The sequence below is a fragment of the Ambystoma mexicanum genome, chromosome 1q, assembly GCF_040938575.1.
Source record: "Ambystoma mexicanum isolate Mex_15411 chromosome 1q, UKY_AmexF1_1, whole genome shotgun sequence".
In the NCBI taxonomy this organism is placed as follows: domain Eukaryota; kingdom Metazoa; phylum Chordata; class Amphibia; order Caudata; family Ambystomatidae; genus Ambystoma; species Ambystoma mexicanum.
Window position 1 is genome coordinate 1469709132 of NC_090922.1, and position 21596 is coordinate 1469730727.

The 21596-nt window shown below is 48.0% G+C and overlaps 1 protein-coding gene across 3 annotated transcripts in view; it reads right to left on the reverse strand.

The window, feature by feature from the left end:
• Positions 1 to 270: 270 nt before the first annotated feature.
• Positions 271 to 21596, reverse strand: part of MUTYH (mutY DNA glycosylase) — a 523937-nt gene continuing 502611 nt past the window's right edge. For all 3 annotated transcript variants that reach the window (XM_069642363.1, XM_069642364.1, XM_069642365.1), the window contains exon 16: positions 271 to 2054. In XM_069642363.1, coding sequence (XP_069498464.1) covers positions 1956 to 2054 — 99 coding nt within the window. In that variant the 3' untranslated portion in view covers positions 271 to 1955. The remainder of the gene's footprint in view (positions 2055 to 21596) is intronic.

Consider the following 21596-nt stretch of genomic DNA (forward strand, 5'->3'; position numbering starts at 1 on the left):
GTCCCTCTCCAACCAAATGGAAGTGTCTCCCCCTCTGGGCCAATGGAAATCGCCCCTTCCAGCCCCTGTGAAGTCTCCCCATCCGGCCTAATGGAAATCTTCCCCTCATTCGTCATGGAAGTGATCCCTCCCAACCCCATATAATGTCCTCCTCCGGCCCTAGCCAAGTCGGCCACCTTGAACTTTCCCACTCTGTCTGCAGTGAAGTCTCCCTCTGGCCCGGGAAGAGTTTCCCTCCGAACCTATTGAAGAATACAGTGCTGCAATAGATGTAAAGAATTCCAACTTTATTCATATAAAATGGCTGTGGTATAAAAAGTTAAAAATAAAATCAGACTTCTGAAATTATTTACACCGACTCATATGCATAGAATAGTGAAAACATACTACAATCAAAGCAGACTTTCTGCTGGTATTAAAACGTGGGACAAAGGAAGTGGGAACAGGTATTTTTCACGAGCAAGTACTGAGTTCTCTATAGCACTTTCATAACTTATTTTCCAAGCACAAAATGTATGCCAACTAACAATGATTCTTTTGGGATTTCTTTTTTTTTTTTTATAAACAGCTAGGCTACATAGGCTGCATATGATCAACACAGGGGGCCTGGACCCCCGACCTGACAGCTGGCACAGCCTGTTAAAAGTAATTGTGGCTTCTGCCATTGGAACATTTCAAAGCACATAATGGGGGTGGTGAGGGGGTTGAACATATAAAAAAGGGACAGTGAAAGCTTCTGGCCTGTACACCAGGCCGACCAGAATCCATGCCCAATTACGAGCGTTTGCAGGAAGTGGTGGTCTGATCTATGACCCCCAGAGCTGTTTGCCGAACCCCATTCAGGCTTACATGCAATACCTGCATTTTGTTTACCAAGAAGATATGACTGCAAGATGCACCAGGCCCTTTGTCTTTCTTCGTCACAAGTATGATTGTTTTTATTCTGTGCCATATTTCTTAGATCAGGGAACCACAGATACTTGATTCACTTCATAAACAGCCCATACATTCAGAACTGCAGGTGGAGAAAAACGCCTCACTGGAATAGAGCGATATGCTGCTTGCAGCCATGATCCGCAAAGCTCTTTCCATAGGCTGGTAGAGTGGTACTCAGAACCTCATCTCCTGAGAAGACTTTCCCAATGGCCCCAACTCCTTCTCACTTCCTGCCAATGATTGTTCACTCAAGGTAATTAGAAAGAAACCTTCAGTCACGTGCAGAGCCCAGGCAATATAAAAACAGCAGCAGACGTTCTGTCGCAGACTGATGATGTCACTCTTTGAGGAATCCATAACAAAGTTGCAAGGTTCAGGCTTGTGTATCAGAGCATGTGACAACATACAGCTCCCACTATCTGGAATGTCACCAGAAACGCATGTGCACAGCATAGAGTGTGAACCGTATGTGTCTTGCCAGTTGCAACATTGTGGGATCAGAATTAAGCACACCATAAGTGCGGTCAGATTCAGAAAGTGTCGTGGGTGTGACCAGAATCGCGCGCCATGCTTTTCCATATTAAGGCTGGCCTGGATCTTAGAATCAATCACACTATAAGAGTGGACAGGATAAGGTTGAACTGAAGCGGTGATGAGATTGCGTAGGTCCTTACAGTCGCAAGAGTCCTGTGCATCCAAGGTAGGCCTGAAATGAGCACGCCCAGAGTGCTTGAAGAATCGGCCATGTAATGGTAGTGACCCTAGAGGTTCCGTGGTTTTGCCAGAATCAGATCCTCGAGATTTCATGGACAGCCCAGTAATGATAACTAGGCTGAAGTGATTACTGTGTACACACTGTGGTAAAAGCATGTACTCCGCTTGACTGGAGCACTGCCCTTGATACAGCGAAGACAAAGAACCCAGGACGGCTTTGCTGTTTTCCCAGTGAGAGCCCACATAACCTGGGTCTGCTTCCACGAGACGTTCGCCATCATGGTTCCCCTTACCCATACTCACTTTCAGGGAGCGGGTTTGAAAAACTTGTTCAGCGTTAGCTGTCGATCCAACTGGGGAGAGGACTTTGCTTCTGCTTTCGGACTGCGCTTCCTCTTGTTGCCCTGTGGGAAAAAGTGGACATCTCATGTAAAAACGCCAAAGAGACTGTACAGACACATACAAAAAGACAAAGAAAGAGCTAATTAAGGAAAGGCTCAGAGGACTTTGGAGATGATCAAATTAACAAATAGGATAGAAAACTGAAATGGCCCTTGGCACATTGAAAATGAACCAACTGTCCCCAACGCTTGCCTTTTACGTCATTTCAAAATCAATTCGACAGCTGAAAGCTTTCCAAAAATAGTACATTTGTCAATTTTAAAAGAAAGTCTCAGAATGCAGATCATCAACTTAACTGCAAGGTTCTAAAACAGAGACTGAAGTCAGGGTGCGAGATACCGCCCACGACATTTCTAGTGTGAGTACCGCGTAGTCTTCAGGAGGAAACCTTACCTTAATGAGACCTTTTGGGACCATATGATCAATGTTGGACTTATCTCCATGGACATTCCAACTCTTAATATATCATTACCTCTAAACGGCCCGATCAGTGTCTGTTTGGGAAAAGGAACTGTTAGGTGTGATGCCTCATTTCAAGGACAAGACGGGTCCATGTTTATTTTATGCATTTTAAGAATTCATATTTCTCAAATGTAACCCAAAGGCATCGGAGTGCAGAATAACAGAGAACAGTAACCCAAAGCCCCGATTGAGGCATTTAACGTCTGATCACAGAGTTAATTAGGAAACATAAAGGTCTTTAGGACCTTCCAAAAGAGTAACGAACAAGGTGGCAGATGCAGTGTAGGGTGTAGCCTGGGATTTTTATAAAGGACTGCAGAACCATGGCTTAGGATACATAACCTCTCTTTCCCCTGTCTGGGATGCTCTCCAAAGAGTCACTTCTTTTACAATGGAGGAGCACTAAGCAAAGCCATGACCTTTGGAGCAAGGGATACGTCTTTGACCACCTACACTTGTTACGGAATTGAAATCAAAGCATTAGTGCATCTAGGAGAACAGCAGATGCATCCCTCTGAGGGATTCACCTCTTCTATTCTGTCTGGCGGTTCAGAATAAAGCAAATTCATGCATGGTGCAGTGGACACGCTATCCCTGGCAAATCAATGCCATGCTGTTACAGGTTCAACCGAAACCTATGCAAGCGCTGGGTAGGTCTGAGACCAAGGATTTGAAATGGAGAGATCTCAAAGTTGAAGCACACATCATTCATTCTCATCAAAGCACTTCTGTGCTGATGCAGACATTGAAGGCTTCCTCGCTCCATGATAAGAGGGGCACCAGGCAGGTCTTACAGACATTGGCAACCGTGATGACTTTTACAGTACTGGCAAGCTTGATAGCTCTCACTGCCAACCAAACTTCAAAAGGTTTGATGGCGCTGGTGACGGGGAAATCTTACACAACACTGCCTTACCATGGAAGGTTTCCACGCCATTAGGCTTTATTAACACTGTCAAGCAATTGAAGGCTCCAATGCCAGCTCTTTGTTGGCTCCAATGCCATTGCCAAGCTGGAAAAGACGTTGGCACAACAACAAAGTAATCCAAGTCTTTGGCGCCAAATTGAAGCAAATTAAGGATTTGAGGTCACTGCTCTTGTTGAGTCAGTGCTGTGGCAGAACGTTCAATCTTTCACCACCATCGGCTGTCCCAATTTTCACAAGTCTTTATTGTCACTAGCAATGTAAAAAGTCTCATCACCAATATTGAGTTTAGAAGGCTTTAACATGAGTTGCTAAAATGGTGTCATAAATTAGCCTTGCATTAATAAAAAAAAAGTTAGCGCCACAGATACACAGAGCCCAATATAAAGGCGGTAGGAGAATCACAGGGTTTTAAAGCTAATAGGAACAATTTTACTTGTGTAGCGTAGTCGCCCACAGAGGAAGAGTATTGTGAGCCACCAGAGGCAGAACCTCATGACTCCAACCATAAAGAACATTCACTGCGCTGCAGTTGTGCAAAAGTGTCACTCCTTTCAGCAATAGCTACACTTATGCTAATCAGATTAATATAATCGACGAACGGCAAGCAGGAGTTCCCTAATTTTGAATCACGATATGATGGAAGGACGCCTGCTGGTTTTGGTCTGTTTAAATGGTGGGCGTGAGGAGGGGCATAATGTCGAACTTCTCGTACAGCTGGCTATTTTCTTGCTCCAGGTGACAGGGAGCACATGTAACTGTGCTTGCACGATTCAGAAGTGGATTATAAAACAATTTAAGGATTCGATTTGACTTTATCTGGTTGGTTGACTGCTTTAGCAAAAATCGAGATTAAATGCTTTCGACTACCAGGTACAAGCTCATTTCCTCGCATGGGGGCAGCGGGTGGTACTTTCTGCAGTCAGCCTAGTTAAGCACTAGACGCCCATTAACCTGTATAAACTGATGGGGGAGAGGGTGGACGTCTGCAGCCACTATTTTTAATCAACAGGAACAGCAGTTCAAGAGCCACATATCAGAGGCAAGCCAAAACCCATCTTGCACAGAAATTAAAATAAACCATGCTGTTAGTGAACGTAAGTTAGAGCTAGGATGTCCTATAGTCTTAATCAATGCTTTGGGCTTCACTGGTAATGGCCCAGTAGCACGCGCCAGCAAGGGTTTAGGACTGTTAATGGCCATGCGGGCAAAATTGTTGATTAACCCTATAAGAGAAGGCGTGCATAAAGCTAGCCCAACTTCCTTCATTTTTTTTGAAAAGTAGAAAAATGCATAAGTCCCATTTCTATGCTGACTGCCAGTGCGGCAAGACGGAGCACACAGCAAAGGATCAGAGTGGCATACAACTGTTTAGCGGGGACAAAAGACGGAGGGGAAAGGATGGCAGGGGCTGATCGAGGCAATGTAGATGGAACTGGTGCAGAAACGGGTGATGCGAGAGCGGGGACATTGCAATGGAGGAAAGAATCGCAGTACATGGGAGTGGCGCAAGATGCAGGAAAGGAACAATGATTTATACCAGCTTGGGTGGCCTAACATTATTTTGCGGGACATGGGGATGACATCAAGGCATCATTCACCTTTGACCCGCCTCCAATTGTTATGTATGAATTGATGAATGATTGTTGATACACTAACACTCAGCTGAATTCCAATGCTAATGGTTTGTCCTTGGGAGGTGATGATCACGTTTTTGAATTGTAAATATAAACATCACGACCCCCCACAAACAAACCATTAGCAGGGTAATTAAGCCAGGTGTCAGAGTGTTAACAGTGCTTCCAAAGCAGGGAAGGCTGGAGCAAGGCAGTCGACCAGTGTTCGGTAAGCGGTCGTCAAAGTACCAGGGAAGCAATGCAGGCAGGGTCGGTCTGAGGTTTCTTCTCAATCCAAGCAAGGAAGTCACTCTAGGCAGGCAGCACACTGGTTTACAAACGGGGGCAAATGCTTTGTTTGTGGAATGTGTGCTGATTGCGTAGTATGCGCTAATTGAGTCTCCCAGCTTTAAGGGGAAGGGAATCTCGCGAGGTGTGAGGGAAACTCTGGTGAGGGAAGAAAAGTCAGGGCATACCGTGTCCCAGATAGACAATGTGTACAGCGTAATAGAGGCCCATTTTGAGACAGTGACGCAAAATACAAGACGGCCACACAGTGGTAGCCCACGCTCTTATACTCCTGATTGGCTGGAACCACTCCCCCGGGTGCCAATATGTAGAGGACATACCATGGTAGGAATCCAGAATCCGTAAGGATACGATTCAGGTAAGCTGCATTTCAAGACTTCATATTGGCAGGCAGAATGGAGAAGATGTTGCCGAAGCGGATTCATCCAAATCAGGCAGGATTTATAAAAGGGAGGGTTTTGGCAACAAATATGCAGAAACTTTTGTTAACTTTGACGGAAACAAACAAATTGAAAGTGGAATCTGTTGCGTTATCACTACACGCAGAGAAGGACTTTGATTGTATTCAATGGGAGTTTTTATTCAGAATAATGGAGAGAATTTATTTTTGGTCCTAAATTATTGAGCTGGGTAAAATTACTTTATAAAAACCCTACATCAGAGGTGACTTCTAATGGTAAAATGTCATCTAAGTTCAAATTACATTGCAGGACTCGCCAGGGTTGTCCGCTGCCATCCATGCTTTTTGTTCTCCCAATAGAACCGTTGGCAGTGGCAGATCTGATAACAGAATTACTGGTATTAACTTCCATGGAACTACACAGAAATGATGACTTTATGCAGATCTTCTTCTCGTTGTACAGGATTTAACAACATCTATCCCTGCATTGATGGATCTGATTGAAACATTCGGCTCAATTTCAAATTATAAAATCAACTGGTCTAAATCTGAGGCTTTGCCTTGCGCACATTTGAGTAATGGCTTGATGTTCCAAAAGAACAAGTTACTCTCTTACCTGGTAACGTTCTTTCGAAGGGATGGTCCGACGACGTATTCCATATCTATGACAGGTAATGTCCACAGCTGTGCTGCTTCCGAAAATTTTTCGCCGTCTGCGTCCTGCGTCGATGACGTTGATGCGCCGTCCCCGAGGACCTCCTCCGACGGCCGACGTCACCCGATGTGATAAGTAGGACGCCCGTAGCCTCAGTTGTAGTTTTTTCCCCCAGAACGTGTGACACCAGTTTTCTGCCAGTCAGACACACCAGGCTTTGTGGAACGCAAGCTGCAATCGCATAAGAAATTCTGCAGCGGGGAAGGTAGGGAGGGAGCGATATGGAATACGTCGGACCATCCCATCGAAAGAACGTTACCAGGTAAGAGAGTAACTTGCTCTTCGAGGGGATTGCGTCCTCCGACGTATTCCATATCTATGACAGACTCCCAAAGCAGTACCAAGCAAGGAGGTGGGAAAAGAATTTAGAACACAAACTTAGCATGCCCATTCAATAATAAAGGACTGCCTTGCCAAAGGCCAGATCCTGCCCTCGGATGGAATCGAGGGAGTAGTGACGTACAAAAGTATGTACCGAAGCCTAGGTGGCTGCATCACAGATGTGACGAATAGGAACACCCCTCTGCAGGGCAGTAGACGCAGCCACTCCCCTGGTAGAATGGGCCCGCAAGCCAGCCGGAGGGTCCTTACCCGCCAAGCGGTAACACTCGGAGATAGCTAAAATAATCCGAGACAAAGTCTGTTTCGTCACAGCTTGTCCCAAACGCTTTCCAGCGTAACCAATGAAAAGTTGATTGTCCACTCTGACCCGGGACATGCGCTAAATATAAAAGCTCAACGCTCTCCTAGGATCAAGCCTATGGAGCCTCTCCTCTTCCTTACCAGGATGTGGATGAGGATAGAACGCCGGAAGAACAACCTTCTGGCTCAAATGAAATTCTGAAACCACCTTCGGAAGAAAGGAAGGACGAACTCTAAGGACAACCCTGTCCTTATGAAACACAGTGAAGGGTGGCTTAACTGAAAGTGCCTGTAACTCACTCTCTCACTCTGCGAGCGGAAGTAACCGCAAGCAAAAACACTGTTTTCAGAGTTAACAGTCTCAAAGGGCAAGAATGCAAAGGCTCAAATGGAGCACCCATAAGAAACTTGAGAACAAGGTTCAAATCCCAACCGGGCACCAGAAAAGGTGACGGAGGGAACACATTAGTGAGCCCTTTCAAAAACTAAGAAATTAAAGGAATCTTAAAATAGGAACATTCTTCAGACGAGCGCTTAAATACGGACAGCGCCGCCAGGTAACCTTTAATGGTCCCCACTTGCAAGCTCCTGTGGGCCAAGGAAAGCAAAAAAGACAGAACCATGGTAATGTCACACTCAATAAGATCCACATTCTAAACTCTGCACCAGTCGCAGAACTTCCGCCAACGGCAACGGTACAGAGACTTTGTTGCTAGCCGCCTGGCCGAGAGCAACACCTCCATCACATCTTCCGGGAGGTCCCAATCCTTATACCTCAATCTTTCAGAAGCCAAGCGTGTAGGTTGAGGGATCTGACCTCCGGATGGAGAACCTGAGCCCCTCCCGTGAGAGCAGATCGTCTCGGTAGGGAAGACGACATGGAGGGCAGATGGACAAGTTGAGAAGGTCCGGGTACCACGTCCTCCGGGCCCACGCCGGAGCAATGAGGATCATCCGGGAACCGAACCTCCATAACCTCCGCAGTACTTGCGGGATGACAGGGACTGGAGGAAACGCGTACAGCAGTGGGAATGACCACTCCACCACGAACGTGGCTCCTTTTGGAGGAAATTCCCACGAGCAGAACCTTTCGCACTTCTGGTTGACACTGGAGGCGAAGAGATCCACTTGAGGGGTCCCGCAAAGGGCGAAGATCTCCAGGAGAATCTCCTGAGCCAGCTCCCACTCGTGAGAGATCGTGCTCTGCCTGTTCAGAGCGTCCGCCGTCTCGTTGTCGTCTTCGGCCAGATGAACAGCCGAGATCGAAACTTCCTGCTGGATGGCCCAGAACTGGAGCTGCATCGCCTACCTGCACAGAGGAAGTGACCCTGCTCCCCCTTTTTGTTGAGGTAGTGCATGGCCACCGTGTTGTCTGTTAGAATCAGGACACTCTTTCCTCACACAGTCGGCAGAAAAGCCTTCAGGGCTAGCCTGACGGCCCTCAGCTCCAACAGACTGATATGGAGTCTGGACTCCGACGGAGACCAACGACTGCTGACTGTCAACTCGTTGGCATGAGCTCCCCATCCCGAGAGGGATTCGTCCGTCACGATCGTCACCTCCGGCCAGGGCAGCTAAAATGGGACCCCCTTCATCAGATTGCCTTCGACGGCCCACCACAAAAGGTCCTGGGCGACCAAGGGCGGCACCTGAACAGGGTCCGACATCCTGCCAGAGGACTGAGACCACTGGAGCTTGAGTGCCCATTGCAAAGATCTCATCCTCAACCTGGCCTCTGGTACCAGAAGAATGCAGGATGCCATGAGGCCGAGCAGTCTCAAGAACTCAGACGCTGGGAGAGTCTGGGCAAGTTGAAACTTGTGCACCATCTGCTGAATGTGAAGAGCCCTCACCTAGGGAGAAAAACACAGCCCCAGGGATGTGTCGAGCACTGCTCCGATGTACTGGAGCCGCTGTGTTGGCGTCAAATGGGACTTCTTAAAATTGAGGGAGAAGCCCAGCTTGTGAAGGGAGTGGCAAGTGACGGACAGATGAACCAGGACTTGCTCGGGAGAGCTCCCCCTGATCAACCAATCGTCCAGGTAGGGGTAGACGTGAATCCCCCATTTCCTGAGATGCGCTGCCACCACCAGCATGAGCTTGGTGAAAACCCTTGGGGCGGAGGTCAATCCGAATGGCAGGACCCGAAACTGAAAGTCGAGTCGCCAACCGCGACCCTCAGGTACTTCTTGTGCTTGGGATGGATCGGCACATGGAAGTAAGCGTCCTTGAGGTCGCGAGACACCAACCAGTCCTGAAGTTGAAGGGCCTGGAGGACTTGAGAGAGAGTAACCATCTTGAACTGAACTGAAATAAAAAAATAAGGGGAATACCATCCCTTGTTCCTCTCCGCTACAGGCACCAGTTCTATGGCGCCTTTCTCCAGCAGGGCTTGAATTTCCTGTGCAAGGAGCAGATCCGGACTCTTCAAAGAGAGGTTCCCAGGTGGATTGTCGTGAGGCCTCTGACGAAAAGGAAGACAGTAGCCGTGGGTTATGATCTCCAGAATCCACACATCTGAAGTAATGGCACGCCACTCTACAAGATGCTGCGCCAGCCTTCCCCCAACCGGCGAACCATGGGACCTGGCCTCATGACTGAGTGGTAGCGGCTGCGGCGTTGCCTGAGGGCAAAGAGGCAACTGCCCGAGCGGCCTTGGCACCTCGAGTACCCTGTTTTCCACCTCTGGCACTCTTACGGTGGCCTCTTTGACTGACAGCTCCTCTTGCTTTACTGAAGGACGAGTAATAGCGAAAGAAACCTCCCCTCCATTGTTGTCCCCTAGGACGAAATGGCGGAGGTTGTCGAACTGCAGCGCCCAACGACTTCGCTGCAGCTTTGGAGGTCTGCAACCTCTCAAGGCTCTCGTCAGCCTTGCTGCCAAAAAGATGTTCACCGTCAAAGGGCATGTTGAGGAGCCGGTACTGCACATCAGGAGCGAACCTAGACTTCCGCAACCAGGCAAACCTGCGTATTACGGTGCTCGCCGCCATGGACCGGCTGACACAATCTGCCATGTCCAAACCCGACTGAACGGCCTCACACATGGCATCCTTGCCATCCTGAACCATAGCAAGGAAACCATCCCGTTCGTCCTCTTCGGGAATATGTTCAGCCGCTAATGCAACACAGTTCCACAGAGTGTGTGTGAAACAAGACAAGGCACATACGGAGTTGGCTGCCTGAAGCGGCATACCCCCTGAAGAAAACACTTTCTTCGCCCAGCCGTCAAAACGTTTGTCGTCCCTATCCGGAGGGATGGTAGGATACGACGCCTGCTTTGCCAGGGCCCTAGCCGCCTGCACCAGCAAACTCTCTAGAGTGGGGTGCCTGGACAAGTAGCAGGGGTCGCTACTGGCTGGATGGTATTTTCGCAACAAAGACTTGCCCACTGCCGGGAGACTCTCCAGAGCAGTCCAAGCCCCCGCCACCCTTCTCTATAGAGCCATATGAAACGGCAGTACCAAGTCAGTGGGGGGACCAAGATCAAGGATGTCCGTGAGATCATCCTGAACGAACTCCCCTGGCGGAGCCGACCATCCCAAGTACTCGGTGACCCGAGACATAAGGCGCCGGTACGAAGAATCGGCATGAGTGCCAGGTTCCGGCCTACAAAACTCCACCTCCGGAGAGCATCATGCAGTGACTGCCTCAGGTCATCAAATTGGCTATGGCCCGAGATAAGCTCATCTGGCACCGTAACCGGAACCAAGCCTTCATCACCCTCTAAAATGTACTCCAGGCGGTGAGAGGAAGACACCTGGGGACCAAAGCTATGCCTGACCTTAGCCAGAGCCTTTCTAGAGGTTAACCCCGTGCCACGGGGCCCCTCCGACACCACCGCCTCGAAAGGCGTCGAGGGCGCCAAACGAGTCGGCGCCGAGAGAATCAGCGTCGAGCGATTTGGCGTTGATGTCAGCTGCAGCACCACCAGCATCGACGGCGTCGACACAGGCCTCGAAGCCGGAGCTCCGAGCATGTCTCTCGACGACCTAGGCGCCGACAGTGTCGACAACCCCCTCGGAGGCGGAGCCTCGAGAGAGATCGTCGACGACCTCGGTGCCACAGGCGTCGACGTCTTCCTCGAAGACGGCACAGGCTCACGTGGTCTCGGCCGCGTTGAGGACCGGGACCTGGAACGGGCATGGCGAGAACGGCTACCCTTGTCTGAGCGGGTCCTCTCCCGCGAGCCGTGCCGACCACCCGAGCCCGAAGGCGTACGAGCGGTGTCCCTCGACCGCTGCCGACCGACCCCACTCGGAGTCGCGGACGGACCAGTGCCCTGCGATTCAAGAATCGCTAACATCTGCTTCCCGAAGAAAGCCCATTCCTCCGGTGTCGCTTGCATGGTGGGATAAGTGACCCGCCGACGGGCGGAGTCCTCGGAAGAGGACGGGGAAGGCGACCGATGCCAGCACTTCCGGGAATGCCTCGAAGAGGCAGAGGAGTGGCGAGACCGACTCCTGGAAGGAGACCCACTGGACTTCTGACGATGACGCGGAGAGTCGCTTCACGAGTCATCCGTCGAAAGCCCCGTAGACCTTGACTTCCAGGGCTTAGACACCCGACCTACCGACAACAACTTCTTGCGCTCCCGCAAGGCCTTGGCCGTAAGCGACTGGCAGTCGACACAGTCGTCCGTATCGGGGCCTCCCCGAGGCACCAGAGGCAGGCGTTGTGCGAGTCCGTGACCGACATCTTGGACCCACAGTCCCCGCATTTCCTGAAGCTCTGACACGGGGTTGAAGACGAGGTAGACATTGTCACAAACAGGTTTTCACAAAAACCGAACAGGTTCAAAGAACCGAGAAGAATACAACAAACTCCAAAGAGTCGAGGCGTACCGAGATTCACGAAGCGAACAGGTTCGTGGAAAAAACGGAACTGAGGCTACGGGCGTCGTGCGTCCTACTTATTACATCGGGTGACGTCGGCCGTCGGAGGAGGTCCTCGTGGACGGCGCTTCGAGGTCATCGACGCAGGACGCAGATGCCGAAAAATGTTCCAAAGCAGCACAGCTGTGGACATTACCTGTCATAGATATGGAATACGTCGGAGGACCCAATCCCCTCGAATCTAGGCTTCAAGTGGTGCCCTCAAAAGATGAAGTATCTAGGAACATGGCTTACAAGAGACATAAGTGAAATGATGGAAGTAAACTTGAAATTAACAAAAGATAAGATATCGGCTGAATTTGAGCGATGGAAATCTCTTAAACTATCATTAGGGGGCAAAGTAAATGCCATCAAGATTATAACTCCAAAAATAATTTACGTTATGAGCATGGTTACACTTCCTGCCAAGGAATCTCTACTTAAACAACTAGATAGTCTGATCCAGTAATTTCTATCGGAGAAGAAAAACCTAGATTAAAGTTATGGAAATTACAACTCCAAAATGAAAAAGGAGGACTAAATATCCTGACTTTTGAAAGATATCATCAGGCTTTCATGACAAGACACTTTCTACCATTCATATCTGAGAATTTGGTCTGCATTAACTGAGTTTTTGAGATCGACCTGGAGACCTATGGCTACAACCTTAGATATGGGGCCTCATTCCGAGTGCGGCGGTAAGGGGATAACGGCACTGGTAAGGATGCTGGTGCCGTTAACCCCTACCGCCGCATTCCGTGGTCTCTTAGCGGGTCCCACTAGGGCCAGCTGGTTTTACCAGCCGCCCTTAGCGGGACCCATTAAAGGACCAAGGAGCTAATAACGGGCCCGCTATTTGCAGGCCCGTTATTAGCTCCTTTCCCATTCCCATCGAGCCGTATAGGGGTCCTGAATGGGAATGGGGAATGGTTTTCGGAATGGGGACTTACCGGGTCCGCAAAGGTCGGAATGTCCCAGTAAGTTCCCATTCCGACACCACGGACCATGGCTGCCTCCAAACTCGTAATGACCCCCATGGTGCCAGGTCTAATTAATTCTTCCTCAATATGGTTGAATCCCGCAATCAGAATTAAGAATAAAACAATGTTTTGGTCGGTTTGGTTTCTGGCAAATTAATGAATGGAGTATTTTGGAGTCAAGAGCGTATGCACAAGCAAGATTTGAGTTCAACAAATGCATGCTGGGGATGTGGTCTATCGCGAGGCTCTCTTGAACATATGCTTTGGGACTGCTATAGAGTAAGAGCATTTTGGAAAGGGATTACTGATGTGGTGAACACAGTTTTGAATGAAGAGAAGGAGTTTAACTTTGAAACTTTGATTCTGGGAGAAGATACGGATCTAGATGACCTATGTTATCACCAAGTAACATGGATTTTGAAAGGTTCTTTGGATGCAAAAGGGATAATTCTACGTAATTGAAAATCGAGTGTATTCCCACAACGGAAACATGGATGGAGGAAATGTACTCAATATGTAATATGGAAAGAGTTGCAATGTCCCTGCAGAAGAAGGAGAGGCTGTTTGATAAAGTATGGGGTGGTTCTCCGAGTTTGGAATCGGATTAAACTGGTAAAGATAGAGAAGAGATGGCGAATTGTTGAACTCTGGATATTAAGATAAGTCAATGAATTTGCTCTAATATTCAAAAAATTGAAATGTGTATTTGAGGCTGAAATGTTTCATCGAGCATTCAAGAATAAATCATTTCTTTTGTTCACTTAGCATATGAATAACTCCTTTATACCCTCAAGGTTAGCGCAATAAACTAGAACCTACCTACCAGCATCTCATTCACTTCTTTGGGGTTGGTAGTAGAACCCCTAGTTTCTAGCTGCGCAGCTCGGCTAGAGCGCACCAGTAATTGGTTCTACTCACTCACTAATTAACTGTATTTGACAACATATGTAGATTGATGGTTCCCTTTTGGTGTATTTTTTCAATTGATTTATTTCCCTTTTTACTCTTTCTATCTTCTCTCACTGCTCTTTTCTTTCTTTCCATCCTCTTATCCTCACTCCTTCATTTAAACGTCTATGTTTCAAATTATATTAAAGGGCGAGGGAGAATGATTGTTTCTTTTTTTATGCATAGTACTTCTTAAAGATAGGATGTATTAACTGAAATCTTATATGATATATATTTGTATTTTGGTAAATTGAATAAAACTAGTTTAAAAAAAACACATTGCAAGTAAGTATTGTGAGAAACCTTAAGGTGTCTCCCTGACTAGTACACGGGGATCTGTCATCCAGGTGGCCAGGACACAGCCATCGCAATTGGATCCAGTTCCTGGGAATGGACCAGTGAGGGAGGATTCCCTGGATGGGGGGTCGTTTGGGAGTAGAAGTGGGACACTGACAGGTGATACGCGGTATCCCCCTTCTGTTGACACCTTTTCCCCAACCTACCACATAGGATACGCAAACACTCTACCCTCACTTCTCCTTTTCCAAAGCAAACACTTTCGCATATGACGAAGGACGACGGGCTAACACCATTTAGCTGATATGTCCCAACACAAGGGTCAGGCAAAGTGAGGCAATTGACCAGAATCATATACACCTGACAGCCTTTTCCCTTTCCCACAGGGATAAAAGGTGGAGCATGATAGCAAAATGCAAACTGCACATCAAGAGAGCTAACTCAGCACTGCAGTTCAAGAGGAGGAGAAAGACAGCACAAACTGTGAGGGTCACAAAGAGAGAAGAAACCTTGCTCTTTGCGACCAAGGCCCGGGAAACCTCTGCTTAAGGAATGGGAAGGCCGTGAACAAGACCCAGTGTGTGTTACGCCAGAGGTCAACGATACATGGGAACCTCCTCTGCTGATAGCCAAGCCAGGAAGAGACGCTTGTTTCCATGGTACCAATCTTGACTCCAATGAGCAGGTGAGTCGAGGGGAGAGCCGATAAGAAACCGAACTATGTTGAACAAAAAGTAGCAAACGGCTAATTGTACTGTGAAAGCATAAAGAACTATTGATACTAAAAAGGGGAAAAACTAGCAACAGATGAGTCCGGCACCACGTGGGTGCTCACTCAGGAAACTCAGGGCGATTACCCGATTCTTGAAACTACCATTACCAGAAGGCCTTGGGAAAGGTGAGAAAGGGGATCAAAGCAATCATACAGGGTTTCAGTAAAATCATTTGTACAATCGAAAGTCTTTGACCGGCAGATGATTGTGAAGCTAAGGGAAGTGTATCCCGTCTCGTAAGACTGAGGACAAAGTTGACAAGAGTGACCTCTTCTGAGGGATGTCTACAGTGTACTTTTTAAAAAGACATTTAGATTTGTGAATGTCACAGACAAATTGCATTAAAAGCCATAGTTAGCCCGACGAAGGTAAGCAAACATTCAAGAAGGGTCTGAGCCCGGAAGAGGGGGATCCAGGTGTGGAAAAAGGCATCACCCAAAGTGTGTACCGAAATATTTTGAATACCCATCAGATCCTTGGAGGCAAGAGACTTTTTGTAGAAAAGAGACTTAACCACCGAAGGCCCCGATTGCTGAGAGCAAAGCTGTTGGCTCATGCTGGGAAAGTTCGAGAGTGTGCTGTGCTCCAGAATCCTGCCTTGTCCCATCTACTCAACAGCTCCCAGCTCTATGAGAAATGCATAGAACATTCCAATACTCACACTCTCACACACCCACCATGCACAAGACGTTGCTCCAAAAGGAGCTTCAACTGGGCTGAGAGCAACACAGAGCTCATAACAGCACCAGAGGCACTCATTCCATTGGCTTGAGGCTGCCTACAGAGGTCAGTAGACCAACAAGCAGAATCCAGGATTGATCTACGGATGGATGACGTGACCTCTGGCCCCTTTACCACTATCTCTGAAAGGTCTTTCCACCTCCAAAAGTGTCTTCAACTGGGCAGAGAGCAACATGAAGCTCACAACAGAAGGACCACAGGCACTAATTCCATCTGCCTGAGGCTGCCTGGCTCCCCCAACGGCTTCTGCTGCTAAACTGAGTGCAGCATCGTCCATCTAGATGGCTCCAATCCGCCACCTGCACCAACATCAAGCGACGAACAGGGCGGCTGGGCCAGGACTCCATCACCTGGCCTGGGCTGCTCTGTAGCGGCAGGCTGGTGGCCCCACCTCCCCTTCACCCCACTGGCTGTTCCTCACCACTTCCAATACTTGACTACTTGCTTTGGGGTGACTCAGCCACAGGCTACTCAGCTAGGGGCAAACAGCTAAGAGCAAACCTCCAGCCTCTTTGCCTTTAAGCTATTGCTTTGCTGTGTACTAATTACGTCTTTGCTCAGCCCCACCCTCACCATCCACTGCTCTTAGTGCTCTTACTTTCTCTTTTACTTCTCTCTTCATTCTCCTTTATTCAAAACCCTTTCAACTTCTTCCTATCCCCATCCTCTCTTTTCTTCTACGCCACCCCGTTTTTTGCTCAGCTACGCTCTCCATTCAAAAAACTTCCAACCCTAACTTTCATCACACTTCCTCTTCTCAAATCTACTCCCAGCACCGCTCTACTGCGCAGACTCAACGTCAGTATGTTTCTGCGTTTCACTCTCTTCATATTGCTCTTTGGAATGCACAATCTGTATGCAACAAGCCTTCCTTTACCTTCAACTTCCTTCTTTCTCATTCTAGCTTGCTTGACCTCATTACCCTTACAGATATCCTCTCCCCACTTAACTGGTAGGGGTGGTGATGTAGAACTGATCCCATCTTCCAAACCGTATATCTCTCCTGCTCCCCCATCTCCCGCTAGGTCTCCCTCTTTCGAATACACCATCCCCACAATCAATGCTCCCTATGGCATCAATATTATATTTCTCTGTCGGTCGCCTGGTCCCACTAGTCCATTTATTGACCACCTCTCCCAACTAATTGGCTCCCTTCCTCCCCATCATCACCACAAAGTCACTGGTAACGTTAACCTCCCTTTTCTCGCCACTCCTCTATACACTGACATTAGCTCCTTTCTTCTTAACCACTTTCTTCTGCCCACTCTCTGGCCACCCACTCGAACAGTAACTCCCTTAACTTTATTCTCACCTCCTCTCAACCTCTAATCTCCACCGCTTCTTCTCCCTCAGATCATCTTTTCCTCAATCGCCACTCCTACTTCCACCCCACTCTCTCCATCCACCACTTCCATTATCAAATGCAAGTTTCTCTCCTGCAAATTCCCGGTCTAACTCTTTGGCCTACACCACTCACTCTCCTCCAATGCAATATTCACAGTTCAAAACACTGATAAAGCTTTCACTAACTTCAACGCTGCTCTTCATGCTCACTTCCCTCTTACTACATTCACTCATAATCCCCCCCTGCATGACCTTGGATTACACCTACTATCCACAACCTGAAAAGAACAATGAGGAAAAACCTTTGTACTTGGCAAAGAGATACCACTTCTGCTCTCGACAAACGTGACTTCTATCATTCTATTATTTTGTCTCAATCCTCTCAACCTAGGTGCCTCCAGACATCTTTCAACTCAACTTTCACACCACCTAAACCCTCCTCCATCTCCTCTACTATTTCTGCTAATGATCTAGATCTCTACTTTGTTTCAGAAATTTCCAATATTCAAAATACCATTGCACATAACCTTTTATCCCCCCACCTGCTCACTTTTTACCACCACCTCTACCTTCCACTCCTGTGACAATGTCTTCATTTGCCCCAACTAAGCCTGTTGGTATTCTTGACCTTCTCCTCAGGGCTAACCCATCATGGACCCCCATCGGCCCTCTATACCCACACATAGTGAAACTCATACCTCCCAGTGTTGCTCCATATCTTACTTCCCTCTTCAACTCCTCTCTTGACAGTGCCACATTTCCAATATCCTACGCGTCAGCTACTGAAGAAACCTGGTCTAGATCCTAACTGTCCTGCCAACATTCGTCCTGTCTCTCTTCTACCTCACTATTCCAAAATCCTAGAGCGTCTCATTTTCAACCGACTCACTGAGTTCCTTGACACACACAACCTCAGGGATCCTCTTCAATCTACCTTCTGACCTCTACAGTCTACAGATTCAGCTCTTGTCAATGTCAGCAACTGCAGCTCGTCAACTTGTCATACTAACCGCTTATCTATTCTTATTCTTCTCAAACTCACTCCTGCCTTCAATACTGTAATTCTGACCTTCTCTCAACCATCTCTCCAAAGCATCAGGGACAATGTCCTTACTTGGTCTGCTTCATTTCTCACCCCCAGACACTTCCAGGTGTCATGGAACTGCCTTACCTCCCCACCCATCCCCCTTACTGTTGGTGTTACTCAAGGGTCTGTTCTGGGTGTAATTCTCTTCACTCTCTGTACCTCTGCTCTTGGCATCTTGATCTCCTATGGCTTCTGCTATCAACTTTTTGCTGATGACAATCAGATCTTCTCATCTGCTCCCTTATCTGATGAGCTATTGTCAAAAATCTCTTAAGTCTCTCTCCGCCATCAAATACTGTATGACATCCCACTCACTCATGCTCAACTCCACGAAGACTGAAGTTCCCTACTTCCCATCCAAACAGGCTATCTCTTCTCCCCCTCCTCTATTCGTCTTTCCTGACTACCTTCCCTACTCTGTGTCAGAGCACAACCTTGGCGTCGTCTTGGACCAATCTCACAACTTCTCACTCTTCACCTCCACATCTGCTACTACGGCCAGCCTTAATCTGAACATCAGAAAAATAAGGTATCTTCTTCCCTTTAACAACGCTAAGCACCTAGGGCCTCATCACGAGTTGAGCGGTAACGCCGGCGCTAATAGCGCTGGCGTTATTAGCCCTACCGCCAAACCCACCGGCGCTATTAGCGCCGGATCACGGGTTTGGCGGAACGGGTATTGCCCATTCCCCATTGAGCCCATTCGGGAATTCTCCATTTCCCATTGGGCTCAATGGGGAAATTTCACGCTTTTACCGCCACGTTAAAAGCTCCGAAAATCTGCAAAATCTCTGCGGATTTCCCCCCAGCTCAGAGCTGGGGGGAAATCAGCCGAAGCCATGATTTGGCGGACCCTTAAACTCGGCGGTAACAGCGCTACAGCCGGATTTAAGGGCTACTGCCAAACTCGTGATCTTCTCTTTAGCACTCTCTCGATCTTACTACTGTGCCAGTGTACTCTTATGGCCTTCCCAACTATGCTTTTTCATATCTCGACAAAAGTCCTCAATTTGGTGTCTGTACACTCTTCAACCATTCCTGCTTCACCTCTACCGCCCAGCCCGTCGTCAGTTAGGCAGGTTTTCTATGAGACAGAGGGCAAAGTATGAACTTATTATCATCATCAAAACTATACACAGACTTTCCCCACCCTACCTATCGGCCCATCTCACATCCTACTCTGCCCCTCCCTATCTATCATCCTCGGCTTACCTCCTTTTCACCTCTCGTGCCCCTTGCGCCTCCTCTCATTTCCACTCTTTTCCTCACATTGCTCCCTTACTCTGGAATAGCCTCCTTCTCCGCACTACTCTCCCCACTCTTAACTCGTAAAGGTGCAGAAGTCAGAGTCAGAGACAAGAGTGGCATGATTTTGGGTAAAGAAAAAGGGTTGGAAAAATACCTCTCTGTTCCTAAACTAAGAGGGGTTTCCCTGGCGCTTAAGAAACAAATGAAAATGACAGTAAATCTGAAAACTAAAAGAGACAGTCTGCGTCGTGTCCAAAGAAAACCTACTTCTGCCCCCAACATGAATATACTACTATAACTGTGCAAGGAATGTCTTTGCCTCAAATAAAGAGTGTTCTTTGTGTTCTCAGTAAACAGAAAGGTCTACAGGCTCACTGGTAATAAAGTGATGCAAAAACAATGTTCCAAAATAGCAGGTTCCAAACTTTCTTTCCCCTAGGCTTATTATCCTACCAAGAAACTGGTCAGCACACAAATAATTATCTCTCGTATTGCCAGTCTTTCAATTCCTCTCACTTGGCATGCTCCCATACCATCTTCTAGGGCAAGAGCGAGACCCAGACTCGCAAACACGGTTCTTATAAAATGTCTCTTCCACTGGGCCCCAGACGATTCTGGCTTTAGACTGTGGCTTCCGATGTGTGTGCAGATCCCAGACACGCACTTGTATGCTGCCTCTTGGTTTACTCTTCTGCCAAGTACGCAACTTCAGGTTTTCCAGACCCTATACTTTTTGTTTCTTTTATTTGGGTGCGGGTCTCTGACTCGCACCAGTTTGCTGTCCATTGGTTCACTCTCCTGCCAAGTATTCAACTTCTGGGTCCAAGACCCTCTGCTTCATATGTTTCTTTATATGGGTGTGGGTCCCCGACTCGTACAGGTGTGCTGCCCCTTGGTTCACTCTCCTGCCAAGTATGGAACATTCTTTCAGTACATTTTGGGTCCCAGGCCTTTCTCTTCCAGCTTTTATATTCACAATCGAGCTTCCCGGGATCTGCAACATGTTCTGTAAACCCAAGTACCTGTTCTCGCTCTGAGAATCGGTACCAGCGTTTCCCCAGCTCCTGTGTTGCTCGTGGAGGCTCCGGCAGCTCTCTAGTGAATGGCTGGGTCTGCAGCGGTGGTAAGCAACAACCCTGTCAGTCTTCCCAGCTCAGACCTTCGTTGGGTTTTCCTTCCCGTCGATTTGTGACTCCCGGCTCTGCTACTCTCTGCCCACCCGGTGCAGGCAACCCGCTGTTCCTCCTCAGAAGATTGATCTCTCTCAGCTTCACAGCTGAGATTCTTTTGAATTCCCACGCCAGCCAACTGTGTTCATTCCGACACATGACATTGCGAAAAAGACAGGACAGCTCACTTTGTTTCCCCTCAGTGATCTTCTTCATCCCAGTACTGGTTTTCCATTCTGAGGCAGAACACTCAGTATTCTCTACTGAGTCAAGGATTTCAAGTATATTAGAGTCACTAACCTTACACCCAAGCATATTGGTTCTGCCTACAAAGGAGGGGGAGGGATTTGGTTTTGAGGGGACTGGGTGTATTAAGGTGGATTAATACTGCATTCTCTGAGAACAATCGTCCCTAATTCCATAGGGGGCTTCTCTCTCCATGTGATCCTCCCTCAGAGCACCACCCCCAGGGAGACTATTGTACTGTAAACGCACCGCCCTGGCCACACGGGAAAGGTCTCCTCCTAGAGGTGAAGGGACTACCATCCTCAGATTCATCACAGTCTGTATTTAACTCCAACCTCCTAGCTCTCTTCCTTTCTGAAGAACCACTTTCATAGCATGCTACGGCACTAGGTCTCCCTATTCTCCTCTCCCCACCTCTATTACAGCCCCACAGCGCTCATCCCTCACCTGTTCAACCTAAAACATAGCACTTCCTCCACTATCTCGTTCCTCTATCACGCTCTACAGTTCTTGTCCCTGGTACATGTTTGTAGCTCCCCTACATCATCTGATCTTATATCCACATCCTCTCACCCATTGTTAAGGACACTGGTCCTCCTCTCTGTAAATCAATGTGCCAAAAATGCAATTTCATTAAAGAAATAACCTAGGATTGGCAACTGTTCAGAAGGTCAAACACTCATAAGATAATGCAATGAAGTATAGATAATATGTTGTGGAGTCTTTGATAAAAGAACGGTCTATCCTGCTTGTGATGATTTAAGTGAT